General features: G+C 40.9%; 1 protein-coding gene across 1 annotated transcript; it reads left to right on the forward strand.

The window, feature by feature from the left end:
- Positions 1-442: 442 nt before the first annotated feature.
- Zmym5 (zinc finger MYM-type containing 5) lies at positions 443-21,263 on the forward strand. The gene is made up of 8 exons (XM_040740638.1): positions 443-491; positions 881-971; positions 8,261-8,741; positions 8,950-9,040; positions 12,162-12,444; positions 13,914-14,076; positions 14,780-14,986; positions 19,871-21,263. The coding sequence occupies exons 3-8, from the start codon at positions 8,337-8,339 to the stop codon at positions 20,612-20,614; spliced, it is 1,893 nt and encodes a 630-aa protein (XP_040596572.1). The 5' UTR covers positions 443-491; positions 881-971; positions 8,261-8,336; the 3' UTR covers positions 20,615-21,263.
- Positions 21,264-23,671: the final 2,408 nt, after the last annotated feature.

A 23,671-nucleotide genomic window follows, 5' to 3' on the forward strand; every position in this document is an offset into this window, starting at 1 on the left:
TGCAGCTTCTAATCTTAATGTGAGGCACTTTCTCATGGCTGACTTGGGGCCTATCGAGAGTGTCCCAGGCGTAGGGACCTTAGGTCCCGGGCAGGTGCTTGTGGCAATTGAGCCGCTTCCATCTTCTTGACACTTTTGTGCCAAGAGTGGGCTTGGGAGAAATGGGAATCCCTTACAGGCACTGGAGGATGCGTTTATCCTTCTGCTGAGCTGGGCACAGAACTCCTGAGTCAGAAACTGGAAAGAATAGATTGATCTTGGTCTGCTGTATTGTTTTTAATAGTTGATCCCTATTTATTTGGAGAAGGTTTCTAGAAAAGCTCGGGAACCACGTCGACTTGGTTTACTTCCTCCTCTGGTGTTCAGGGTTGATGCTCGATTCTCGATTTGCTATCGGTGCTAACGGGTGTTTTGTTTTCTTCCCTCTTACTCTAGGACTTTCAAGACAATCTGATGAAACATTTGGCAGAAATAAGGAAAACATCTCCATCGTGAGTCATTTTGCATAACTTTTCCTGTTTAAACTTACTAGGATAGACTGTTCATATGAGGTTTGCTTTTCTGTTATGTCAAGTTGCTGCTTGACCGGCCTCTGCCCGCAAAGTAGAGCCAGTGACACCTGTGGGTACCACTAACATTTTTTTTCCAGAACTCTTAAATAGGACTAAGCTCCAATTCATTAAAATCCTGTGCACTTAACATTTTTGTCCTCCTTTCCGATAGATATTTCTTTCTGTTGTATTTTTAAAACTAATAGTAATTAAAGTAAGTTTTAAAATAAACATTAAATACCTAAAAATTACTGACATATGTTTTAAGATTGAGGAAGAGTGAATTACAGTTCCTTCAGTTTTTAAAAGATTTTATTTTACTTGTATAGGTGTTTTGCTGCATGTATATGTTTTGCTGCTCGGATGCAGTGTTCACGAAGACCAGAAGAGGGCAGTGGATCCTTTACAACTGGAGAGCAGGTTGGGAGCTGCACTGGAAATGTGGGGAATTAAACCCTGGTCCCTTGGAAGAGCAGCCAGTTCTCTTAACCACTGAGCCATCTCTCCAGCCCCTGTGATTCCTTATATAGTACTGCTTAGCCATATCTTTTGTATTTTTGAGGGGGCGGGGATTTGCTGGAGTTCCAGTTACTTGAGAGAGAGAGAGAGAGAGAGAGAGAGAGAGAGAGAGAGAGAGTGAGTGAGTGAGTGAGTGAGTGAGTGAGTGAGTGAGTGAGTGAGTGAGTGAGTTGGATTCCCTGGAGTTCCAGGTATTTGCAAGTGGGATTAAATGGGTGCTGGAATCAGAACTCTTGCTCTGGAAGAATAGCAAATGCTCGGAAGTGCTGGACCATCTCTTTAGCACCCATCAGACGTACCTTTTTAAAGTTAGGGTAGTGTCTGGCTGTAGAATTCTCTGTTTAGTTTTTAAGAATGGATATTTGACTGGGTATGGTGGAGCAGGCCTTTGATCCCAGCACTCATGAGACAGAGGCAGGAGGATCTCTGAGTTCCAGGACATACTGGACTATACAGAGAAACCGTTTTGGGGAGATGTGGTAGGGGAGTTGGAAGGAGATTGGGGAGATGGTTCAGCAGTTAATAATACTTGCTACTCTTGCAGGAGGCTTGGGTTTGGGTCCCAGCACTCAAATGACAGCTCACAACAGCCTGTAACTCTAATTCCAGGGGACTTGATACTTCTGCCCTCCTCAGTCACCTGGGTAACCAGACACAAAATTAAATAAACTTTGAAAGAATCATATACTTAAGTTAGATTAAATAAACATTTAAAAAAATTTAAATACTTTAACACGTGGGTTGTGGTGACGAATGCTTTCAATCCTAGTGGTTGGGAGTCAGAGGCAGGCAGATGTCTGAGTTTGAGGCCAGCCTGCTCTACAAAGTAAGTGTCAGAACAGCCAGGGCTACACAGAAACCCTGTCTCAAGAAAACTACAGTGGTTTTGATAGTGGTTTGCCCAAGGTGCTGTGATCCATGGTTGCTGCTGCTTTATAAGTTCAAAGCCTTAGGGCTAGAGGAAGGGCTCAGCCATTGAGAACCCCTGCACTTAAGTATTGGGGGGGGGGCGCCTCACAACCACCATTGACTTCGTTCAGGGATCTGATGCCCTCTTGTGACTCCCAGGCACATGCCTGTGATGTCCATGCATGCCAGCAAAATTACTCACAAGATGAATAAATCTAAAACACATTTTTTCTATAAGTTGAAAACCTCTTTAAAATAGCCAGCATCTCTTTAAAAATCTAAAATCTGGTAACTAAAGAGAAACTGCACTGGTTAAGAGTAGTGGGTTTGGTGACTGTAGAGATATCTCAGAGGTTAAGAGCCCTGACTGTTCTTCCAGAGGACCTGGGTTCAGTTCCCAGCACCCACATGGCAGCTCACACCTGTCTGTAACTCCAGTTCCAGGGGATCTGACACCTTCACAGAGACACACCTGCAGGCAAAATACCAAGTCACTTGAGATAAAAATAAATTATTTTAACCGGGTGGTGGTGGCTCACGCCTTTAGTCCCAGCACTTGGGAGGCAGAGGCAAGTGGATCTCTGAGTTTGAGACCAGCCTGGTCTATAAGAGTTAGTTCCAGGACAGCCTCCAAAGCCACAGAGAAACCCTGTCTCAAAAAAACAACAAAAAAAATCATACAAAAGCACCTCATAACAAGATTAAACCAACACAAAATCTAAATAGCTCAATGAAAACTATTGAATGAAATGAGAACATACTGCTTCAAGGTGTGGTTGAGAAGGTTTTTATTGTAGATATGAGGAATCTGGAATAATCTAGAGCAGGGAGAGGAAGTAGTAAATTTGGGATTTAGCTCAGTGGTAGAGTTCTTAGCTAGCAAGGACAAGACCCTGAGTTTGGTCCTCAGTTTTCCGCGTGTGTGTGGGGTTGGAAGTGGGTTCAATTCCCAGCATTCTTATGGTGGCTCAGAACTGTCTGTAACTCCAGTTCCAGGGAACTGGGCATCAGGCCTACAGGCAGTGTGTAGACATGCATGCAGGCAAAACACCCATGCACGTTAAATAATAAGTTTTTAAATATCTACAATAAGTAAAAGTTTCTCAACTGGGTACTCATAAATAAAATACAGTCACACGTTTATTATTACAAGAGGGAAGAAGCAGGCACAGTTACAATCTGATCAAAGCGAAAGCAGAATTGGACAATGTAAATAAATAGTCCAGTCTGACATCTGGGATTTGAGTCCTGATCTGTCTTTTGGGCTCTAGAGCACTTGGGACAGCTTCACTTTGTGCGGCTCTGCCATCTGCACACACAGGGCTGTCTCCTGACTCAAGGCTGCCTCCTTCACACCTGCATCTGTCTGTGGTTATTTCACAACCCTGGACTCTCCAATATGCTGGGGTCTTTATTGCAAATAAGGCTGTGTCTTCAGTGTCCCTCCTGGGTTCTTGATGCCAAGCCTCAAGTTTCTCTCTGTGACTCATTGACTCCTGCAGCTTACAATAATGCTGTCATTATCGCCAGTACTTTTACATACCACTAAGATGTAGCCTTACAGCTTCTGTGTGCTGACCCTGAGGAAATAACATTCCAGATTTCTTTTTTGTTGTTTACTTTTTTCGGAGACAGGGCTTCTCTGTGTAGCACTGGCTGTCCTGGAACTCTGTTGACCAGGCTATCCTCAAACTCATACAAATCTGCCTGCCTCTACCTCCCAAGTGCTGGAATCAGAGTGTGCACCCAGATGCTTTCCAGATTCCATCAGTGATGCTGGTCTCTTGTTAATCACAGCTGATTTTTCAGCCCCAGCTAACAAGTGACAGATTAAAATATGTCATAAGAACGGCGCTGTCAGGCCTCGCTTCCCCCTGAAACATCACAAATGAGGCTTCTGTCAACTTCATTTTTCTTCACACTTATCTTACATTTTACAGTCCATCATGAAAGGAAGTTGAGGTGGGAACCTGAAGGCAGAAACTGAAGCTACTTGCTCGATTGCTCCCCATGCCATTGACTGTCTTCTATGACCCAAGACCACCTGCCCTTGGGCTACCACCACCCACATTGGGCTGGGCCTCCTACATTACTCAGCAACCAAGGAAATGCCCACAGGCTTGCCTACAAATCAGTTTGATGGAGGATGCTTACCAATTTTTAAAGACTTCATACAAAGGTCCCCATAACAAAATTAAACTGAACCAAAGTCTAAACCGCTCAATGAAAGCTGTTGAATGAAATGAGAACATGACTGTGTCAAGGTGTGGGTGAGAAGGTTTTTATTGTAGATATGAGAAATCTGGAATAGTCAAGAGCAGGGAGAAAGAGTAGTAGACTGAACATGGCCTTCTGAATGGACCAGGCCATGGGGTTGGAGGGGACTAAGGGGGTGGGGGCAAAGGGAAGAGACCAGCCAAAATGGCAAGGTTATATAGGAATGAGAACCTGGGGGAGGGGAAGCTCATGAGGTAAAGTGTAGGGTAGGGGGCAGGGTGAGGAGCCTGGAGGTCAGCACACATTCTTGGTATGCTAAGAGGCATCACCTTGAGTTCAAGGCCAGCCTAGTCTTCAAAGAGAGTTCCAGGACAGTCTCCAAACCCGCGGAGAAACCCTGTCCCTAAAAACTAAAAAAAGCATCACTTGTTAACCATTTGTTTAGAGTTTCTTTTGGACCAGACAACTTGAAATGTAAATTTTTTTGGGGAAAATGACACCATAAAAATTTTATTTAATATTATATTTGGTCTACCAGCATTATGTACATAAAAATGCCTTAAATACGTATATAAAAAAACTTGAGACAGTAAATTAAGTACATGAGCTTAAACATAGCACCAAGAGTTCCATGTAAAAATTAACTCACAAGCTCAATGTATTAGTTTCAATTTATTTTGTGCAGTTTTGGAAAGAAGCTTTAAGACAGTGGTAAATAATATAGAGAAGGTAAAGAGCACTTCTCTTGATCTTCGCAACGTTGCAAACAGTCTTCAAATACTTCGTGAAGTTCTGTCATAAAAATCCTTTAATTTTTCTATTTAAGATATCTAGCCAGTGAAGTAAGAAAATACCGAAGCCAGCTACCAAAGAATTTTTAATGTAGCATATTTACATTGTATAAGAGGTGTATTTTTAAGCAATCAAACAGCTAGACAAAAAATAACAAGTATCCCCAGACCTCGATCAGGGTATTGAGAAAATTGGGCTGTCAGTAAACGGATCCACTGCCAGAAAAGAGGTGACTTGTATTGAGTCATCTCATTTAATTCTAAAAACACAAAACAGACAGCCTACATATGAATGATGCAGAGCAGTCTTCGGCCAGTTTATTTATCTTGAACTTGGTAGAATTCTTGACATTGGGAGAATACTTGTGGAGATAAATCAAAAGCCAAAGATGTCTGACTGTTCCTGATAAAAGGTTCAGATCCTATTTCACTTCATTTCTCTCCCACCTAGATTTACATCGAATCAAAGCATCATTTATAATAAATTCAAAATTGATAGGCAATTTAAGCCCAAATTAAAAGCACTAGGTACCCACAACTCAACTGTGAAAATGTAACAATTAATATGTTGAAATGTAAATTTTAAATATTTGCCTATCCAGTATACATTTAGAGACTTAGAGGACTTTTTCATTTTATGATTTTTTGCTTTTTTTGAGACAAGATCTCTTTCTAGACCTGGTTGTCCTGGAACTTGCTAAGTCAGTGGTTCTTAACCTTCCTAACGCTGCTACTCATTTCCTTTTTGTTTTATTTGAGACAGCATCTCTGCAGTCCTGACTGTCCTGAAGCTTGAGATGTAGACAGGCTTGGCTTTGAACTCACAGAGATCTGTTTGCCTCTGCCTCCTGAATGCCGGGATTGAAGAAGGGCACCACCACACCCATTTCTGACTCTTTTTTTTTTTTTTTTTTTTTTTGGTTTTTCGAGATAGGGTTTCTCTGTGGCTTTGGAGGCTGTCCTGGAACTAGCTCTTGTAGACCAGGCTGGCCTCAAACTCACAGAGATCCGCCTGCCTCTGCCTCCCCAGTGCTGGGATTAAAGGCGTGCGCCACCAACGCCCAGCCTGACTCATTTTTTACTGGCAGTTTTCATTATGTTGGAATAAATCAGAATTTTGCTCTTTAGCCTTTTAAAATGCATATTAGGTTATTATTTATCATCTATATCCAGGTATCCTATTAACTGAAAGATACTACTGTTTATAGGTAAACTTCTCTGTTGCAAAAATAAAATTGGAGAACAGTAACCCATCAAGATTTATAATATCTAGGACTGGAGCTGTAGTTCAGTTTTATAGCACTTACCTATCCTCAATCTTGGAACATACCAAGATATAATCTTGTTTTATATCCATTTTGTTTATAATCTAGAAAATGTAATTCAATGAGATGTAATAGCTTGCTCAGTGTAACATAACTAAGTGATCAAACAGTAACTTTTCTGTTTTGTACAGTGTATTGGATGATTTTGTCAACTTGACACAGCTCGAATCATCAGTTAGTAGGGAACCTCAATTAAAAAAAATGTCTCTTAGCTAGGCTGTGGTGGCACATGCCTTTAATCCCAGCACATGTTCAAAGCCAGCCTGGTTTACAGAGTGAGGTCCAGGGCAGCCAGGACTGTTTTAGAAGACCAAAACAAAAAACAGGAAGAAGAGGAAGAGAAGAAAAGGCCTTTGTCTGACAAAAGGATTTACATAAGCTTCCTAAGCTGGGGCATAGGGATAGACAAGAAAAATTTAATGATAAAATTGCAGTTTAGTATTTGGAGAGCATTCTGGGAGAATTGGGGTTATAGTATTATAGACACTAGTCAATAAGAGCATCTGGTATGGTAATTATGTAAGGACTGAGTTGGTATTTAGTGGAATTTTATTTTTTTTTTAAATTTTAGTTTCTTTTTTTTTTTTTTTGAGACAGTCTCTGTGTAGCTCTGTCCGTCCTGGAACTTTCTATGTAGACCAGACTGGCCTCAAAACTTAGAGGCCTTCTTGCCTCTGCCTGTCAAGTTCTGAACACTGGCTGTTCTTACCTAGCAAGCACATGGTGGCTCACAACTATCCACAATAGGTTCATAGGTTCTAAGGCCATCTTCTGGCCTGCAGCTATACATGCAGAGCACTCATACATTAAAAAAGTACAAATTGGGCCTGGAGAGATCACTCAGAGGTTAAGAGCACTGACTACTCTTCCAGAGGTCCTGAGTTCAATTCCCAGCAACCACATGATGGCTCACAACCATCTATAATGGGACCTGGTTCCCTCTTCTGACATGCAGGCAGAACAGTGTGTATATAATAAATATTTTTAAAAAAACTTTTTTTAAAGTACAAATTAAGCCAGGTGTTGGTGGTGCACGCCTTTAATCCCAGCACTCAGGAGGCAGAAGCAGGTGGATCTCTGTGAGTTCGAGGCCAGCCTGGTCTACAGAGGGAGTTCCAAAGCCACAGAGAAATCCTGTTTTTGAAAAACCAAAAAAAAAAAAAAAAAAAGTACAAATTAGAAAAACAAGTTTGTTTTTTTTTTTTAAAGGTGTATGCCAGCTGGGAGATGGTGGTGCATGCCTTTAATTCCAGCACTCAGGAGACAGAGAAAGGCCAGTCTCTGCTAGTCCAAAGCCAGCCTGGTCTACAAGAGCTAGTTCCAGGACAGCCTCCAAAGCCACAGAGAAACCCTGTCTTGAAAAACCAAAAAAACAAAAGGTGTATACCACCATATCTGCCCTCTCTTGATCAACAGATACATAGATACACAGATAGAGTGATTGACTGATTTTTTTTTTAAGCTTGTGCCTGTGTGGACATGTACAGTTGTGGATGTATGTAGGTCCCTGTGGAGTCTAGAAGAGGGTGTCAGATTCCCTGGAGCTGAAGTTACATGCAGTTGTGAGTCTCTTGGTGTGGGTGCTGGAAACTGAACTCGGGTCTTACATAAGAGAACAATAGACCCTCCTAACTGCCAAGCAATCTCTCTAGCCCGAATTTTGTTAAAATTTAAAGGAAGCATAGGCTATTTTTGTTGTGAGTAAAGAGTATATAAACATGAGCATAGTTATTGTCAAACTGCTTAATTTCCATCAAACGCCACAAAGAAGTGGAATTTAACAAAGTGGTTAACAGGAAATCAGAATGAGTATCAGATAAATTTTTTGTTTTTCGAGACGGGGTTTCTCTGTATTGTTTTGGAGGCTGTCCTGGAAAAATGTTTCTTTTTTAAACAGTGTTATTGCTGCAGTAATATGAAGATATCCTTTGTTTTCTGTCTCTTACAGACTCTTTGGCATGGATAACTATCCGGTGGGACGATAGTTGACTATACGGGCTCATGCTTTGCTAGGAAGTTTGGCCATGGCAGCGCATGTCACAGATGCGGATTCACTCAGTGATCCAGCTAGTTGTGTAGTCATTGCATCTAGAAACTCGCCTGTGGAGGATGATGATGTTGTGTTTGTTGAGTCAATACAGCCTCCAGTTTGTGCTCCAGCAAGAGCTGAGGAAAGAAACTTTGTATTTGCTTCTTCAAAACATGAAAATCCACAGGGAAATTATTCCATAATTCCTCCTCCTTTGAGAGATTTGACTTCTCAGAAAGGAAATACATATGAAACAATTGTTATTGATGATGAAGGGGACACAGAAACAAATGGAATGGAGGAGAAAAATCCTACTAATTTTACTGAATGGGGACCTCATGAAAACAAAAATAGTACCCAAAATTTGGATTTCTTCATTTCCAGTCTATCAAGAAGTAAGGTAAATTCAGGAATGGGTGCTAATGGCATCACTACAGAATTGACCCTAGTGATACTAATGTCACCACTTTAGAAACAAGTGTAAGGCCTGAATGCTGGGTGAGATAGGAAGTTAATGATTGTACATCATGTAGAGTACCAGCTTGGGAGATGTCGATTAAACATGCAGTGTTAATGTACAAACATACACCCCATCTTTAACTTCACAGACCAAGATTGGAGTAGGACCTTTTAATCCTGGTAGGATGGATGTAGCAGATGCACTTCAGAATGGAAGATTTGCAGCACCCCACAATCCTGGTACGCAGTAAGTTGTATGTGTTTTCTATGCCTGGAGGCCAGAGCTGTCTCTCTCTCTGTCTCTGTCTCTCTCTCTCTGTCTCTGTCTCTCTCTGTCTCTGTCTCTCTGTCTCTGTCTCTCTCTCTGTCTCTGTCTCTCTCTGTCTCTGTCTCTCTCTGTCTCTGTCTCTCTCTCTGTCTCTGTCTCTCTCGTCTCTCTCTCTCTCTGTCTCTCTGTCTCTGTCTCTCTCTCTATCTATCGATCATATTTCAATTCCAGTTCCCCCTCCCTCCTCTCCTCTGAATCCCCCAACTTCCCCTCCACCCCACCTCCCCTCTGCTTCTCTGAGACAGTAAGGCCTCCCCTAGGAAGTCTAGTAAGTCTGTCCCATTATCTTGTTGAGTCAGGACCAAGGCTCCTCCCTACTCCCCACACTCCTATGTTTAGGCTGGGCAAGGTATCTCTCCATATAGAATGGGCTCCACTAAATTAGTTTGTGTATTAGATCTTAGACCCACTGCCAGTGGCCTCATATATTATCCCAGCCACACCACTGTCACCTATATTCAGGGAGTCTAGTTTGGTCTTATGCAGGTTCTCCATTTGTCAGACCGGAGTCAATGATTTCTCACTAGCTCACATCAGCTGATTCTGTGGGTTTCCCCATCGTGGTCTTGACTCCTTTGTTCATATTGTCTCTCCTCCCTCACTTCGATTATACTCTAGGAGCTTGGCCCATTGCTTAGTTGTGAATTTCTGCATCTGCTTCCATCTGTTTCTGGAAGAGGGTTTATACTTGTCTGGGGTTGTGAATTATAGGCTGGGTATCTTTTACATTATATCTGGTATCCACTTAACGAGTGAGTACATACTATATTTGTCTTTCTGGGTCTGGGTTACCTCACTTAGGATGTTTTTTTCTAGTTCTCTCCATTTGCCTGAAAATTTTAGGATGTCATTGTTTCTTACCATTGAGTAGTACTCCATTGTTTAAATGTACCACATTTTCTTTATCCATTCTTCGGTTGAGGGGCATCTAGGTTGTTTCCAAGTTCTGGCTATTATGAATAATGTTACTAATAACATAGCAGATGTTCTTGTGGTATGAGTGTGCCTCCTTTGGGTATATGTCCAAAAGTAATATTGGCAGGATCGTAAGGTAGGTTGATTTCTAATTTTCTGAGAAACCACCATACTGATTTCTATGGCTTTACAAGTTTGCACTCCCATCAGCAATGGAGGAGTGTTTCCTTACTCTGTATCTTTCCTCTCCAGCATAATCATGAACTGACCCTCTGAAGTATAAACCAGCACCTAATTAAATGCTTTCTTTTATAAGACTAGCCTTGGTCATGATGTCTTTTCATAGCAATAGAACAGTGACCAAGACAGCCTCTTGTGGTCTTTTTTTTTTTTTTTTTTTTTTTTTTTGGTTTTTCGAGGCAGGGTTTCTCTGTATTGCTTTGGAGGTTGTCCTGGAACTCACTCTGTAGACCAGGCTGGCCTCGAATTCACAGAGATTCGCCTGCCTCTGCCTCTGGAGTGCTGGGATTAAAGGTGTATGCCACCAATGCCTGGCTCTTGTGGTCTTAAAATGTATCCTGAAGATGTGATTTAGGAATTTTTGGCTAAGACTTCAAGTCAAACAGAAACACTAATAGCTCCTCCTCCCCTCTGCAAGTTGGTAAATTAACTGACTTGTTTTGTTTTTCTTTTTGTTTTTTCCAGACAGGGTTTCTCTGTGTAGCTTTGGAGCCTGTCCTGAACTCACTCTGTAGACCAGGCTGGCCTTGAACTAGAAGAGACTGACCTGTCTCTGTCCCTGAGTGCTGTAATTAAAGGCATGCAACCCACTGCTGGGCCATTAACTGACATACTTAAAGACAGATTGTATAGAGTCCAAGCTGGTCCAGAACTCAGCCAGTCATCTTGCCTCTGCAGCACTTGGGATTGCAGGCATGCAAAACCATACCCAGCTAAAAGTTCTATAAAAATTTTTTTCAGATAAACTACCATCTTAGGCAATGTAATAAGGGTATTTTAGTTTCCTAGTTATATATAAATGTACCTCCCTTAAGTATCAGTAAGTCCACAAAACTGTTTTGAGAGTTGACATTTTATTTTTCCCATAGTATTAGTAATGACAAACCTTATAAAAATTGCTGTTTTATTCCTGCTACTGCCTAAATCTGGTTTGTATCTGAATTTAAGTTAGCAGTAAAAGTTAAACCCCAGAGTATAATTTCTATTTACAGTTGACTATGTATTTCACTTACTCCTTATATCCTGGGGAATTAGGTATAATTTCAGTATATAACAGATAAAAAGCAATACAGAGGGATGGGAATTTTGTCTAGTCATGTATATCCCTAGCAGCGCAGAGAAATAGCAACAAATCTATAGAGCTTACTGTACTTGCATAATCTAGTAAATTCGGGTAACAGATTTTTGTCTGAGGAGTCTGACCATAGCTGGTGGTTTACCACATGTCATAATCTTAGGAAACATCATTTACCTTTTTCCCTGATAAAAGGAAATTCCTTAGAATGCAAATGAGGTAGTTGTATTAGTTACTTTTTTAAAACAGCTGTTTTTAAATACCTGAAAAAAGCAGCTTGAGGTGGGAGGGACATGTTTTGGCTCATAGTTTAGGGAATACAGTCACTGCAACAGGGGAAGCTGACAGGTATCCCCAAAGCTGGGGGAGCCAGTGGCGACTGCCTGTAACACTTGCTTTAGAGGTAGTCTTGCCCAGGCTAGCCTCAAACTTGTAGTCATCCTACTGTTTCCATCACACCATGATTATAGGTTACACTACCACACAGGATAATACTTGCTTTTCACATGGCACCACAGAGAGCTGTGACTTGAACCAAGCTAGTTCTGTAGCCTTAAGCCCTTCCCCTAATCCCTGTCTCTACCAGGTAGGCCCTGCATCCACTAACTGGAGACAACTGTTGAAACAAATGAGCTCATGGGAAACATTTCATACCTGGTCAAATAGTAGGAGGAATCCTGAATTGATTGTCAAAGTTATTTTGCCTTAACCATGTGCTTATCAGTCTCTTAAAGTTTTCAAATGTGTCCTAATGTGTATTTTTATTTATTCCATAACTTTTTCTTACGTGTTTCATTTTTAAGATGCATGGATCTCCCAATCAGCATCATTTCCTCGTAACCAGAAACAGCAAGAGATGTTATCTTTATCACCAGTGGCCTCACTTCCTAAACAGATATTCCAGCCCTCAAACCAATATCTTACTAAACCTGCTAAAATCACTTGTGCAAACTGCAAAACTCCTCTACAGAAGGGACAGACGGCTTATCAACGAAAAGGATCAGCTCATCTCTTCTGTTCAACCATCTGCCTTTCTTCTTTCTCTCATAAACGCACTCGAAAGACACGGAACGTAACATGTAAAAAGTAAGCAGACCTCCATGTGGTTTAATGCTACCAGTATAAATAAATACTCTGGATGTAAATGTAAGCTAGACTTGTGGTAGGTGTTACAGAGATGTTTCTAAGGTTGGGTTATTCTAGAACTCTAGGCTCATCTATACTGGAGGTTTTGTTTTATTTTCCAGTCCCCCTGTATACTGTAGTTTAACAGAAGAGTGTATGGAGGTCAGAAGTATAGTACCCTTCTCTCAGGTGCTACATCTGCCTTTCCCTTTTTACATGCAGGTTTTGTTTTGGTCTACATTTTGTGTGTGTGCCTCTGTGTCTGTGTGTGTGGCGTGCTCAAGAATAACCCACTGAAGTTGGTCCTTTCCTTCTACAGTGTGGTCCCTGGGATGGAACCTAGCTCATCAAGCTTGACAATAAATGCCTTTTCCTTTTGGGCCATGTCTCTAGGCCCACTACCAGAATTTTTTAAGATTTATTTTTATGGGGCTGGAGAGATGAGTCAGTGCTGTAGAGTACTGGCTACTCTTGGTTTTTCTAACATCCAGATTAACTGTAGTTAACTCCAGTCTCAGGGGATTCAATACCATCTCTGGCCTCTGTGGGCATTGTACCTATATGGTAAACAGACATACATGCAGGCAAAATAACCATATACATAAAATAAAAATAAAGGCCAAAAGAAACTTTAAGTTGTGTGTGTTTGTGTGTAGGTACATGTGAGTACAGCTGCACTCAAAAGTCAGATGTTGCATCACCCTGTAGCTGGGGTTGAAAGGTGGTACTGAGCTACCTCATGTAGGCTAGACACGAAGCTCAGGTTCTCTGTAAGAGCAATGCATGTTCTAATGAGCCATCTGTTTAGCACCGTTGGTCTTGTTTCTTTCTACCAGTATTTTTTTTTTTTTTTTTTTGCCTGTGTCTGTGTGAGTATATTCCATGCATACCTGGTACCCTCAGAGGCCTGAAGAAGATGCTGGGTTCACTGGAATTGGAGTTAAGGACAGTTATAAGCCATCATGTGGGTGATAGAAACCAAACCTGGGTGTCTGCAAGAGCAACCAGTGTTCTTTTTTTGGGTGGGGGTGCATTTTGAGACAGGGTTTCTTCATGTATTCCTTACTGTCCTGGAACTAGCCCTGTAGATGAGGCTGACCTCAAACTCAGATCTACCTGCATCTGCTTCCCAAGTGCTGGGATCAAAGGTGTGCACCACCACCCAGTGCAGCCTTAACCACTAACCGTCTCTAGCCCCAACTACTAGCACTGTTTAATCCTTCTCAAACGCTTTGAACTTCAGCACATTTCTGATGTTACAAAAGAATTTTCTCCTTTTTAATCCTTCTCAAATGCTATGAACTTCAGCACATTTCTGATGTTACGAAAGAATTTTCTCCTGTATTATTTAGGAAATAGTGGAAGTAACACTGAGAGTGGATTTTAAAGTACAGTGATCTTAAGATATTTCTTTTTCCTTTGTATTCCAGAGATTCTCCTGTGAAGACAGCAACTGTTACTCCTCCAGTGGAGTCAAGCAAGTCCTTACCAGAATTTTATAGTGCATCTCTGTCTTCCTGTGAATACTCCCAGAGTCTCAAAAAAGAAGTCTTTACTAAGTCAAGATGTATAATGTGTAATAAATTAGGAGAGGTCTGACTTTTTATACTGCTACTATTTAGGCTCCTAGGAATAATGCTGATTTTTAAGTACCAGTGTAAGCTCTGCTATCTACATAATGTCCATATTCCAAATTTTGAGGTTGGAAGAACTACTAAGATGTTAGAATTCTGTTTATAGAAAGAATTTACCAATGAGTGGTGCACACCTTTAATCCCAGCACCTGAGGAGCAGAGGCAGGCAGATCTCTGTGAATTTGATGCCAGCCAGGTCTATATACATTGAGTCCCAGGACAGCCAAGGATATATAAAAGTGAAACCTTGTCTCTCCCACCCCTCAAAGTACATGTCTGTTTTTGTGGAATTAGTTATAATAATCAGTAATTTTAGGACAATGAAAGAAGTACCAGATCCTACAAGAATGTGTGGGACAAATAGTTTGATGCATGTTCAAGAGGAAGAGACAGACATTTATTTCAGACAGTCCTTTGTTTTACATTGTCCTCAGTAACTCATTCTGATGTTGGGTAGCTTTGAGGGCCATTCAGATCAAAGACATAAATTTATTTTAGTTACAGCTGTAGAACCACTGTACTGCTAGATGCACAGACACCATTCTAAGTATGGGTAATAATTCCTTCATCCTCCTCCCAAGTATTGTAAGGAAGGATCCAAATACTGTAGGGCAGTAAATTGTATAATACTGTCTTAAGAAATTTTGGTTTTTTTTTTTTAGGTTCGCCATGAAATCAGTGTTAACAATGTAACACATAAACTGTGTAGTAACAATTGCTTTAATGAATACAGATTTACTAATGGTCTAATAATGAACTGCTGTGAACAATGTGGCAAGTATATGCCCAAAAATACTGGACACAGGGTCCTGATTACAGGTCAGCAAAAGAGTTTCTGCTGCCAGAGTTGTGCCGATGAATATAAAGAGGTAATTCATTGTTTCGTTTGTCCCTGTGATATCGCTTTATGTACACGGCTGTTCTGCTTGCATGTTTGTCTGCATCACATGGCATCCTTTATGCCCTCAGAGGCTGTCAAAGAATGTTGGATCCTCTAGAACTGTAGTTACAGACAGATGTGAGCCACCATGTGAGTTCTAGCTAGGAATGTAACCCTGGAAGAGCACCCTGGTGCTCTTAATTGCTTAATTTCGCTAGCCCCTAGTTCTCACCCCCCCTTTTGCTTGTGTGTGCACACACGTGCATGTTTGTGTGAGTGCCAGTGCCTGTGTGTGAAAGTTGGAAGACAACCTGGGGGTCTGTCCTTGCCATCTACCTTGTTTGAAACGATACCTCATTATTGAATTCGTGCACCAGGCTATCTGGCCTTAAAGCTTCTGGTGATTCTCTGCCATCTCCCATTGTGCTGCAGGAGTACTCAGTTTCAAGTGTTTACCACCGTGCTGGTCTCTTAAGTTTTAATACCTGTGATGATGGCACATACTAGCACTAGGGAGGCAGGGCCATGTGGATCTCTGTGAGGTGGAATCTACTCTGTTCTACCTAGCAAGTTAGATCAGCCAAGGCTACAAAGCAAGACCTTGTCTAGAGATTAAATTATTTTTCTTTAACAATTTCATAAATAGCTGGGCGGTGGTGGCGCACGCCTTTAATCCCAACACTCGAGAGGCAGAAGCAGGTGGATCTCTGTGAGTTGAGAGTGAGGACAGCCAAGAGGCCCTGTCTTGAAAACAAAATGAAAAAAAATCATAAATGAATATAGTGTATATATATATTATATTTTCATTACTCTCATTCCCTTATTTCCACCTTGTCAACTTCCCCTGCCTCCAAATCCCTTTTCTACATTCATGTTTGTATCATTTACTTTTTGTTGTTATAAAACACCATGACTACAACAACTTAAGGAAGAAAGGGCTTATTTTGGGCTTACTGTTCCAGAATGATAATAATTCATGGTAGTGAAGTGGAGACAGCTGGAGCAGTAGCTGAGTGCTCACATCCGATTTACAAACAGGAAGTTGAGAGAGCACACTGGAAATGGTAGGAGTATTGAAACATCAAAGCCTTCTTACAGTGATTTACTTCTTCCAGCAAGGCCACACCTCTGAATTTAGCCCCAAACAGCCACCAACTAGGGACAACTACTTAAATGCCTGAGATTTACAGTGGCTATCTCATTCAAATCACCACAATGTCTCTGTTTTGTAACTCACTGAGTTTATCTAGGGTTGCCTGTGTAACCATGTGTTTAGAACAGGACACTTAATGTTCTGTGACTGCACATGCTCAGGAGTGCATGCATATGTGCACATGTGAATACACCATACATAAACGCATAATGTAAAAATAATAAAGAACATAAGGTTTGAAGAGAAGAAAGATGGGGAAATATGTGTAATCAAAATAGGCCACAGCTATATATCCAGATCATACTTTATTTAAAAGTCATCAGTAGCAGGTCTTCAGAGAAGAGTAGTAGAGAAACCTTTGTGATGTATGGATATTTTAAGAAAAAGCAGAGGGCTCAGTGGTTAAGAGCATTTGCTGGTTTTCCAGAAGACACAGGTTGCGTTCCCACCCACATCAGGTGGATCACTATCACCTGTAACTCCAACACCAGAGATCTGACAGCTACAGATGGCCTCTACTGGTACCACCTACCAGATAAAAACAAAAGTAAAGAAAATACTTAGTTATATATAATATATATGAAATAAATAGTGGTTAATATATGAGTGTGAGTGCAGGTGAACATCGTGACCCTCCTGTACAGATGAGAGGACACCAGAGTCACCTCTCTTCTCATTGAGTTTAAAGGGCTAATTCAAGCCATCATGCTTACACAGCAAGTGCATTTACTGGCTGAGAAATCTCAGTGGCCCCAAAATATAAAGGTGCTCTTGATCTAAGCCAATGATTCAGGCAACGTTTTTTACTGCCAATGCATTAGGGGTGCTGTTGGCATCTAGTGGGTCGATGCTCTTCTACATCCTGTTCATACATGACAGACCCGCAACAAATTATTTTGCCCAAGGCATCCTGTGACTGGGCGTGTTGCTGGGTGTTGTGAATATGAACTCCCATCATCCTTACTGAAAAGTTTGTTGATACCAGGTGTGGTGGTGCATGTCTTTAAAATCACGGCCCTCAGAAGACAAAGGTAGGTGACTCTTAATGAGTTCAAAGCCAGCCTGGTCTGCGTAGTAAGTTCCAGGACAGTCAGGGTTTTGTAGAAAGACCCTGTCTCCAAAAGACAACAACAAAAACCAGAAGTCATTTGGTGATTTTTTTTTTTGCTTGTTTGGGTTTTTTTTGTTTTGTTTTGTTTTTTTTAATTATTAACCCCAAGACAGGGTGTCTCTGTGTAGCCCGGGGTATCCTGGAAGTCTTTTTGTAGATCAGCCAGTCTCCAACTCAAAAAGATATACTTGCCTCTGCCTCCTGAATGCTGGGACTAAAGGCGTGGGCCACCATACCCAGCCCAAATTGATGATTCTTAAGTTAATAAAGGATAATCCAGAATTTTCAGATTAAAGGCATATAGTTTTTTGGTTTTTGTTTTTTTGGTATTTACGAGACAGGGTTTCTCTATATTGTTTTGGAGGCTGTTGGTGGTATATAGTTTATTAATATTCACCTAGCATGCATTAAAGCCCTGAGTTCCATCCCAAGTACCTCTAAACACTGGCTTATTGGTACATTCTTGTATTCCTGGCACTCAGGAGGAAGAAACTGGAGGATCAGAACTTCAGAGTCAGGCCAGAGAGGGCTCAGTGGATAGAAAGACACTTGCTACCAAATCTGGCAACTTGGGTTCAGTCCCGTAGCCTACATGATGGGAGACAGAGCTGAATTGTCCTCTGATTTCCACATTTGTGCCATAATTCATCCTGGGCTACATAAAAATCTGTTTTAAGAGCTGATTGGTGGTGGTTCATGCCTTTAATCCAGCACACAAGAGGCAGAGGTGAGTTCCAGGACAGCCAGGGTCACATAGAAACCTTGTCTCAAAAAGTTAAAAAAAAAAAAAAGAATAAAGAAAATATTTTAAAATGTCTTCCTTGTCTGCCGTATTAAAATACGATTCTGCCATGTATAGTGCGGGGAAGAGTCAGTTTTGAGACCAGCCTGGCATTTAGGGAAATCCTGTTTAAAAATTTAATAAGAGGGGTCTGGAGAGATGGGTCAGAGGTTAAGAGCATTGGCTGCTCTTCCAGAGGTCTTGAGTTCAATTCCCAGCAACCACATGGTCGCTCATAACCATCTATAATGAGATCTGATGCCCTCCTCTGGCTTGCAGGCATACATGCAGAGAGAATACCATATACATAATAAATAAATCTTTTTTTTTAAAGGAAGAAAGAAAAAAATTAGTAAAGGAATGGTGCTTTTTATGTTTAAGATTTTGCTTTATTTTTTAGATATTTTTCTTTTGTGTGTATGAGTGTATTGCCTGTGTGTATGTCTATGTGCACCATGTTCATGCCTGGTTCTTTTGGAGGTCAAAAGAAGTCATTGGATTCCCTGGAACTGGGATTACAAATAGTTGTAAGCCACCATGTTGGTGCTGGGAATCAAAATACATATACAAACATATACATACTGTCTCTCTCACACATATATATAAAATTTGTTGTTTATTTTTGAAACAGGGTTTCTCTGTATAATAGTCCTGACTGTCCTGGAACTTGCTGTGTAGACCAGCCTGGTCTGGAACTCGAGATCTGCCTGTCTCTGCCTCCTGTGTTCTGGAACCAGAGGTGTGAAGCATCATTGCTTGACTTTAGAGACATTTTCTTAATTGAGGTTCCCTCCTCTCAGATGACCTCAGCTGTGTTAAGTTGTTATAAAACTAACCAGCACACTAGCCAGTTAGCCTGCGTCCTCCCTCCCTGTCTCCCTCACTCCCTTCCTTCCTTCCTTCCTTTCGTTCTTTTTTGGATAAGGTCTTATTATGTATCTCTGGCTGGCCTGGAACTCTGTGTGAACTAAGCCAAGCTACCATCTGCCTGCCTCTTCCTCCCTTAAGTGCTGGGATTTAAGTTGTTTAGTGTCTTTGCCAGGTTATACTTAGTTTTTTGTTTGTTAGTTTTGTTTTCGAGACAGGATTTCTTTTTGTATCCCTGGCTGTCCTGGAACTCACTCTGTAGACCAGGCTGAACTCACAGAGATCCACCTGCCTCTACCTCCCAAGTGCTGGGATTAAAGGCGTGTGCCACCTGGCTTTACACTTAGGTTTTTTTGTTTTGTTTTGTTTTTAATTGCCATTTGAATTTATTCCATTGAATGGTTTTGTGAACATAATGTTTATGTTAGATATATACCTTGTGTTAACAGTGTCAGATGAATTGCCAAACTGCTTTCCCAATTCAACTTAACATTGTTAAATCCCCATCATAGATTTAGCGAAATTCTAATTTTTCACTATGTCACTATGATGTTCCCGCTTGTCACTGTCAGTTGCAGCCATCCTGGTAGGTATGCTATGCCTAGTTTTGTTTTTTATATTTTAAGAGTGTGAATGCTGGGGCTGGAGAGATGGCTCAGCAGTTAAGAGCACTGGCTGTTCTTCCAGAGGACCTGGGTTCAATTCCCAGCACCCACATGGCAGCTCACAACTGTCTGTAATTCCGGTTCTAGGGGATCTGACACCTTTAAACCAATACACATAAAATAAAGTTAAAAGGAAAAAAGAGTATGAGTGCTTTGTTTCATGTGTTTATGTACACTGAGTGCATGCTTGGTATGCCTTACTTCTTTGAAAGCTAATAATAAGCCATTGCCTGGTCTTATTTCTATATTTCAGTTTTTTAAATGCCATTAAAATTGTAATATCTATTTCTTCACAGATAATGGAAGCAAAATCAAAAATAGCACTTTTACAAAACAGAAAAAGGAATGCTGTCAGAGAAGAAAATGAAAGGAAATTACATGAATCAAGTACACTTTCAGGAAAAATAGGAGAAATACCAGAAAAAAAGGAAAAGGTTTCAGAGGTAATAGAAGTTGCAACACAATGTAGCCTAGACACATCACCGGAGGAGCAGCTTGGGAACTCATCCCCTGTGAGAGCTGGACCTGATACGGTTCAGGAGCAACTGGGAGACAAGAGCTCAGAAGACTCTGGGATGTCAGGTTTGCTGTCTTCAGATCCAGGTTCATGGCCCCGAATATTGAATGTGAAACAACGTGATATTCTTGTCAAAAATGATCCCCCTCAAATAAGAAATTTTAATTTTCCAAAAGACAGCACAGGGAGGAAGTTTTCAGAAGCGTACTACACACGGATTCTTCCAAATGGTGAGAAAACCACCAGGTCCTGGCTGCTCTACTCAGCCTCCAAAGACTCAGTGTTTTGCCTATATTGCAGACTCTTTGGGGAAGGGAAAAATCAGCTGAGAAATGAGAATGGGTGCAAAGATTGGCAGCATTTGTCACATATTCTTAGTAAACATGAGGAAAGTGAAATGCACATCAACAACAGCGTTAAGTATTCAAAATTAAAATCTACCTTGGAAAGTAAAACCGATGACGCTATAGAGCATAGATTGGATGAAGATGGGGAAGATGGCGTGCTGCTGTTGTATGCATAACATCCTGTCTACTAGACATCACAGTCAGTGTCTGCATTGCCCAGACAAGTGTTGTACCAGGAACCAGTACCATTTCATTGTGGCACTTAAGTGGAGGGACTTACGCATTACCAATATGTCTAATAGTAAATAAATAGTAAAAAATTCCTATTCCAGATAGAAAAGCAATTGGAGTGAATAGTCATTCTTGCAGATTATAGTAAAGACAGTTTGAGTTTTGTCACTATGTGGGGTCTCACCTTGTAAAGTTGTTCTTAGATGACTTCCACTTTATGGCATAAGAGCAAGAAATGACAACATACATATATAATAAGCATTTTTAACATTGTTAAAGAAAATATATTTAGACTGGAAGTGTTGGTACATGCCTTTTATCCCAGCACTCAGGCGGCATTGGCAGGTGGATCTCTGTGAGTTTGAGGCCAGCCTGGTCTATAGAGCAAGTTCCAGGACAACCAGGGCTATACAGAGAAGCCCTGTCTTAAAACCAAAAGGAAAATATATTCAAGCAGCTTAAGAACAGAATAGGATCTGAAGCTACAGATGTTTGCTAATAAGCCAAATTCTCATGCTTTCTTTCTTTAAAACATTTTTCTATTTGTGCACATCAGTTCATTTGTTATAGTAAATAAAGGTAATTTGAATTTTATTAACTTTGTATTTGTTTTCAATTCAATTTGTACATGTTTTAGCTTTTGTTATGAGAATTATAATTGCTAAGAAAATATATCTTTTTATGTTAGTATGAATATAAGAAACATTAAAAATGTATGTAGCCAGGTGGTGGTGGCACACACCTTTAACCCCAGTTCCTGGTCTACAAAGCAAGTTCCAGGACAGCCAGGGCCACATAGAGAAACTATTTCAACAAAATACAAGTGTGTGTGTATTTAGCTTTTCAGTGTTATACTTAACTTTTTCCTGTGAAAGTATACTCCATGTGTGAATTTTGAGAAACTAAATCTAAAAAAATATTTTTTGTTGTTTGTTTTGGTGTGGGTTTTTTATTGGCTTTCTAAATTGGAATTGGATCTATCATTTATTTTAGTTCATCATTGATATCCTATATGGGGTAAGTAGTTTGACACCATGTTTCAAAAGTAAAAAGGACAGCTTCTCAGGAAAAACACCAAAGGTTGACCTCTGGCCTCTACAAGAGCACACATGTACCTGCACACAAAATTACCTGTTCCCTTGATATAAATGAAGGGGCTGAATACAAGGCATGATTTTATTTTCACCAACATATATTTTCAGATGTGATGGTTAAGTGTTGTCAGTGTGAAAAAAATCTAGTTCACCTGGAAGATGGGTCAATCAGCATTAGGTTAGTTGGGGTGGGAAGACCCATCTTTTTGTTTGTTTATGTTTCAAGACTGTTTCTCTGTACAGCCTTGTCTGTCCTGGGACTTACTCTGAGGCCTGACTGCTCTGGAACTCATTGAGATCCACCTGCCTCTGCCTTGTGAGCTTGGATTAAAGGTGTGCACCACCACCACCCTGCAGGAAGACCCATCTTAATTGTGGGTGGGACTATTTCCTAGGCAGAGGATGTGTGAGAGAGAAGCATGTATACATGAATTCAATATTCTCTTAACTGTGCTTGGATTGTCACTATCTGCTTCAAATTACTGCCACTTCAACTTCTTTGGGATGATGAACTGTGAGTTAAAATTGTTGTGCCCTAGTTGCAAAGATCCCCAGAGACCACTAAGAAGACAGACCCACCAAACTGCAAAAACAAGGTTTTATTGTTCATCCAACCATGACAGGGACCCCATCTGGCTAGCCCACACAGCAGCCTTCAGAGGGAGTGAAATTTCCTGTGTACTGCTAGGTTTTAAAGACAAAAGTTACAGGATTACATCAGTAGGTATGGGTTGGTTTCTGATTGCTTGACATTTGGGACAATTAGGAGAATTTCTCAAAAGTCATATTTTGGCATGAAATACCTGTGTACCAATGACTCTCATTGGTCAGTGCTGAGAGGGAACATTCTGGGTTATATGACTGTCTTGCTACTTGCAGGTGGGCTGTTGTTCATAGATACCAATAGTTTTCAGAACTGTATCCTGGAGACTATAGGGTCTCCAGGATATTTTGATCTCCCCTGGAGTTTCTTTTGTTGCCAAACAGTTCCCAGGAACCAAGTGTCTAAGAGGTTGGAGGCGGGGTCTGGAGTTTCTTTGTGTTCAGTTTTGGCCCTAGGCTCTGGGAGGCCAGAGGATCTAAAGTTTCCTTGTGTCAGAGGCCTTTGTGTCTTTTCTGTAACCTTGTCATGGCTGCTAAAGCAGGGGCTGAGTAAGGGTCTGGTCCCGTCATTTCTAGAAGTGAAGCCTTTGAGTTTAGTTTACCTCCTTCAAAAATAAGTCCTTTCTTCCTTAAATTACTTTTTCAGAGTATTTTATCAAAGCAACAGGAAATGAAACAGACAGTTTTGGAGGGGGGGAGAAAGGACTGGAGAGATGACTTGGAGGTTAGGAGGAATTGTTCATTTTGCAGGAGACTTGGGTTGGGTTCCCAGCACCTGTGTGTCAGCTAACAACTATCTGTAGTTGGAATTACAGGGCAATTGTGAGTTCCTGGATGTGGGTGCTAGAAACAGGATTTGGATCTTTTCTAAGAACAATAGGTTTCATTAACCACTGAGCAACTCTTCAGCCCCTCTTTTTTTAAATCTGTCTGTCTGTCTATCTATCTATCTATCTATCTATCTATCTATCTATCTAACTTTAGTTTTTTGAGACAGGGTTTCTCTGTATGGCCTTGGCTGTCCTGAAACTCAGCCTGTAGTTCAGGCTGGCCTCGAGCTCACAACAAAGCTCTTCCTGCTGCCTTCTGAGTGCTGGGACTAAAGATATGAGCTAGCACTGCCCAGTTGATTTCTTAAAACATTATGTGTTGCTGGCATCTTCTTGTCCCACCAGGTCCCACTGCCGCTGCAGCCCCAAATAAATACACAAAGACTTATATTAATTATTAATCAAAGCCTAGGGCTTCTGATTGGCTAGCTCTGTCTTAATTATTAACCCTTTTTAAAAAATTTTTTTTGGTTTT

Source organism: Mesocricetus auratus, unplaced genomic scaffold (assembly GCF_017639785.1).
Source record: "Mesocricetus auratus isolate SY011 unplaced genomic scaffold, BCM_Maur_2.0 Super-Scaffold_100707, whole genome shotgun sequence".
Lineage (NCBI taxonomy): Eukaryota > Metazoa > Chordata > Mammalia > Rodentia > Cricetidae > Mesocricetus > Mesocricetus auratus.

Bases quoted from the DNA above. Each gene is read 5' to 3' on its own strand.
- Zmym5 (XM_040740638.1), top strand. From the start codon at position 8,337: ATGGCAGCGCATGTCACAGATGCGGATTCACTCAGTGATCCAGCTAGT. The intron at 9,041-12,161 runs GTACGCAGTAAG...TTCATTTTTAAG, and splicing joins TGCAGCACCCCACAATCCTG to ATGCATGGATCTCCCAATCA. The intron at 14,077-14,779 runs GTCTGACTTTTT...TTTTTTTTTTAG, and splicing joins TGTGTAATAAATTAGGAGAG to GTTCGCCATGAAATCAGTGT.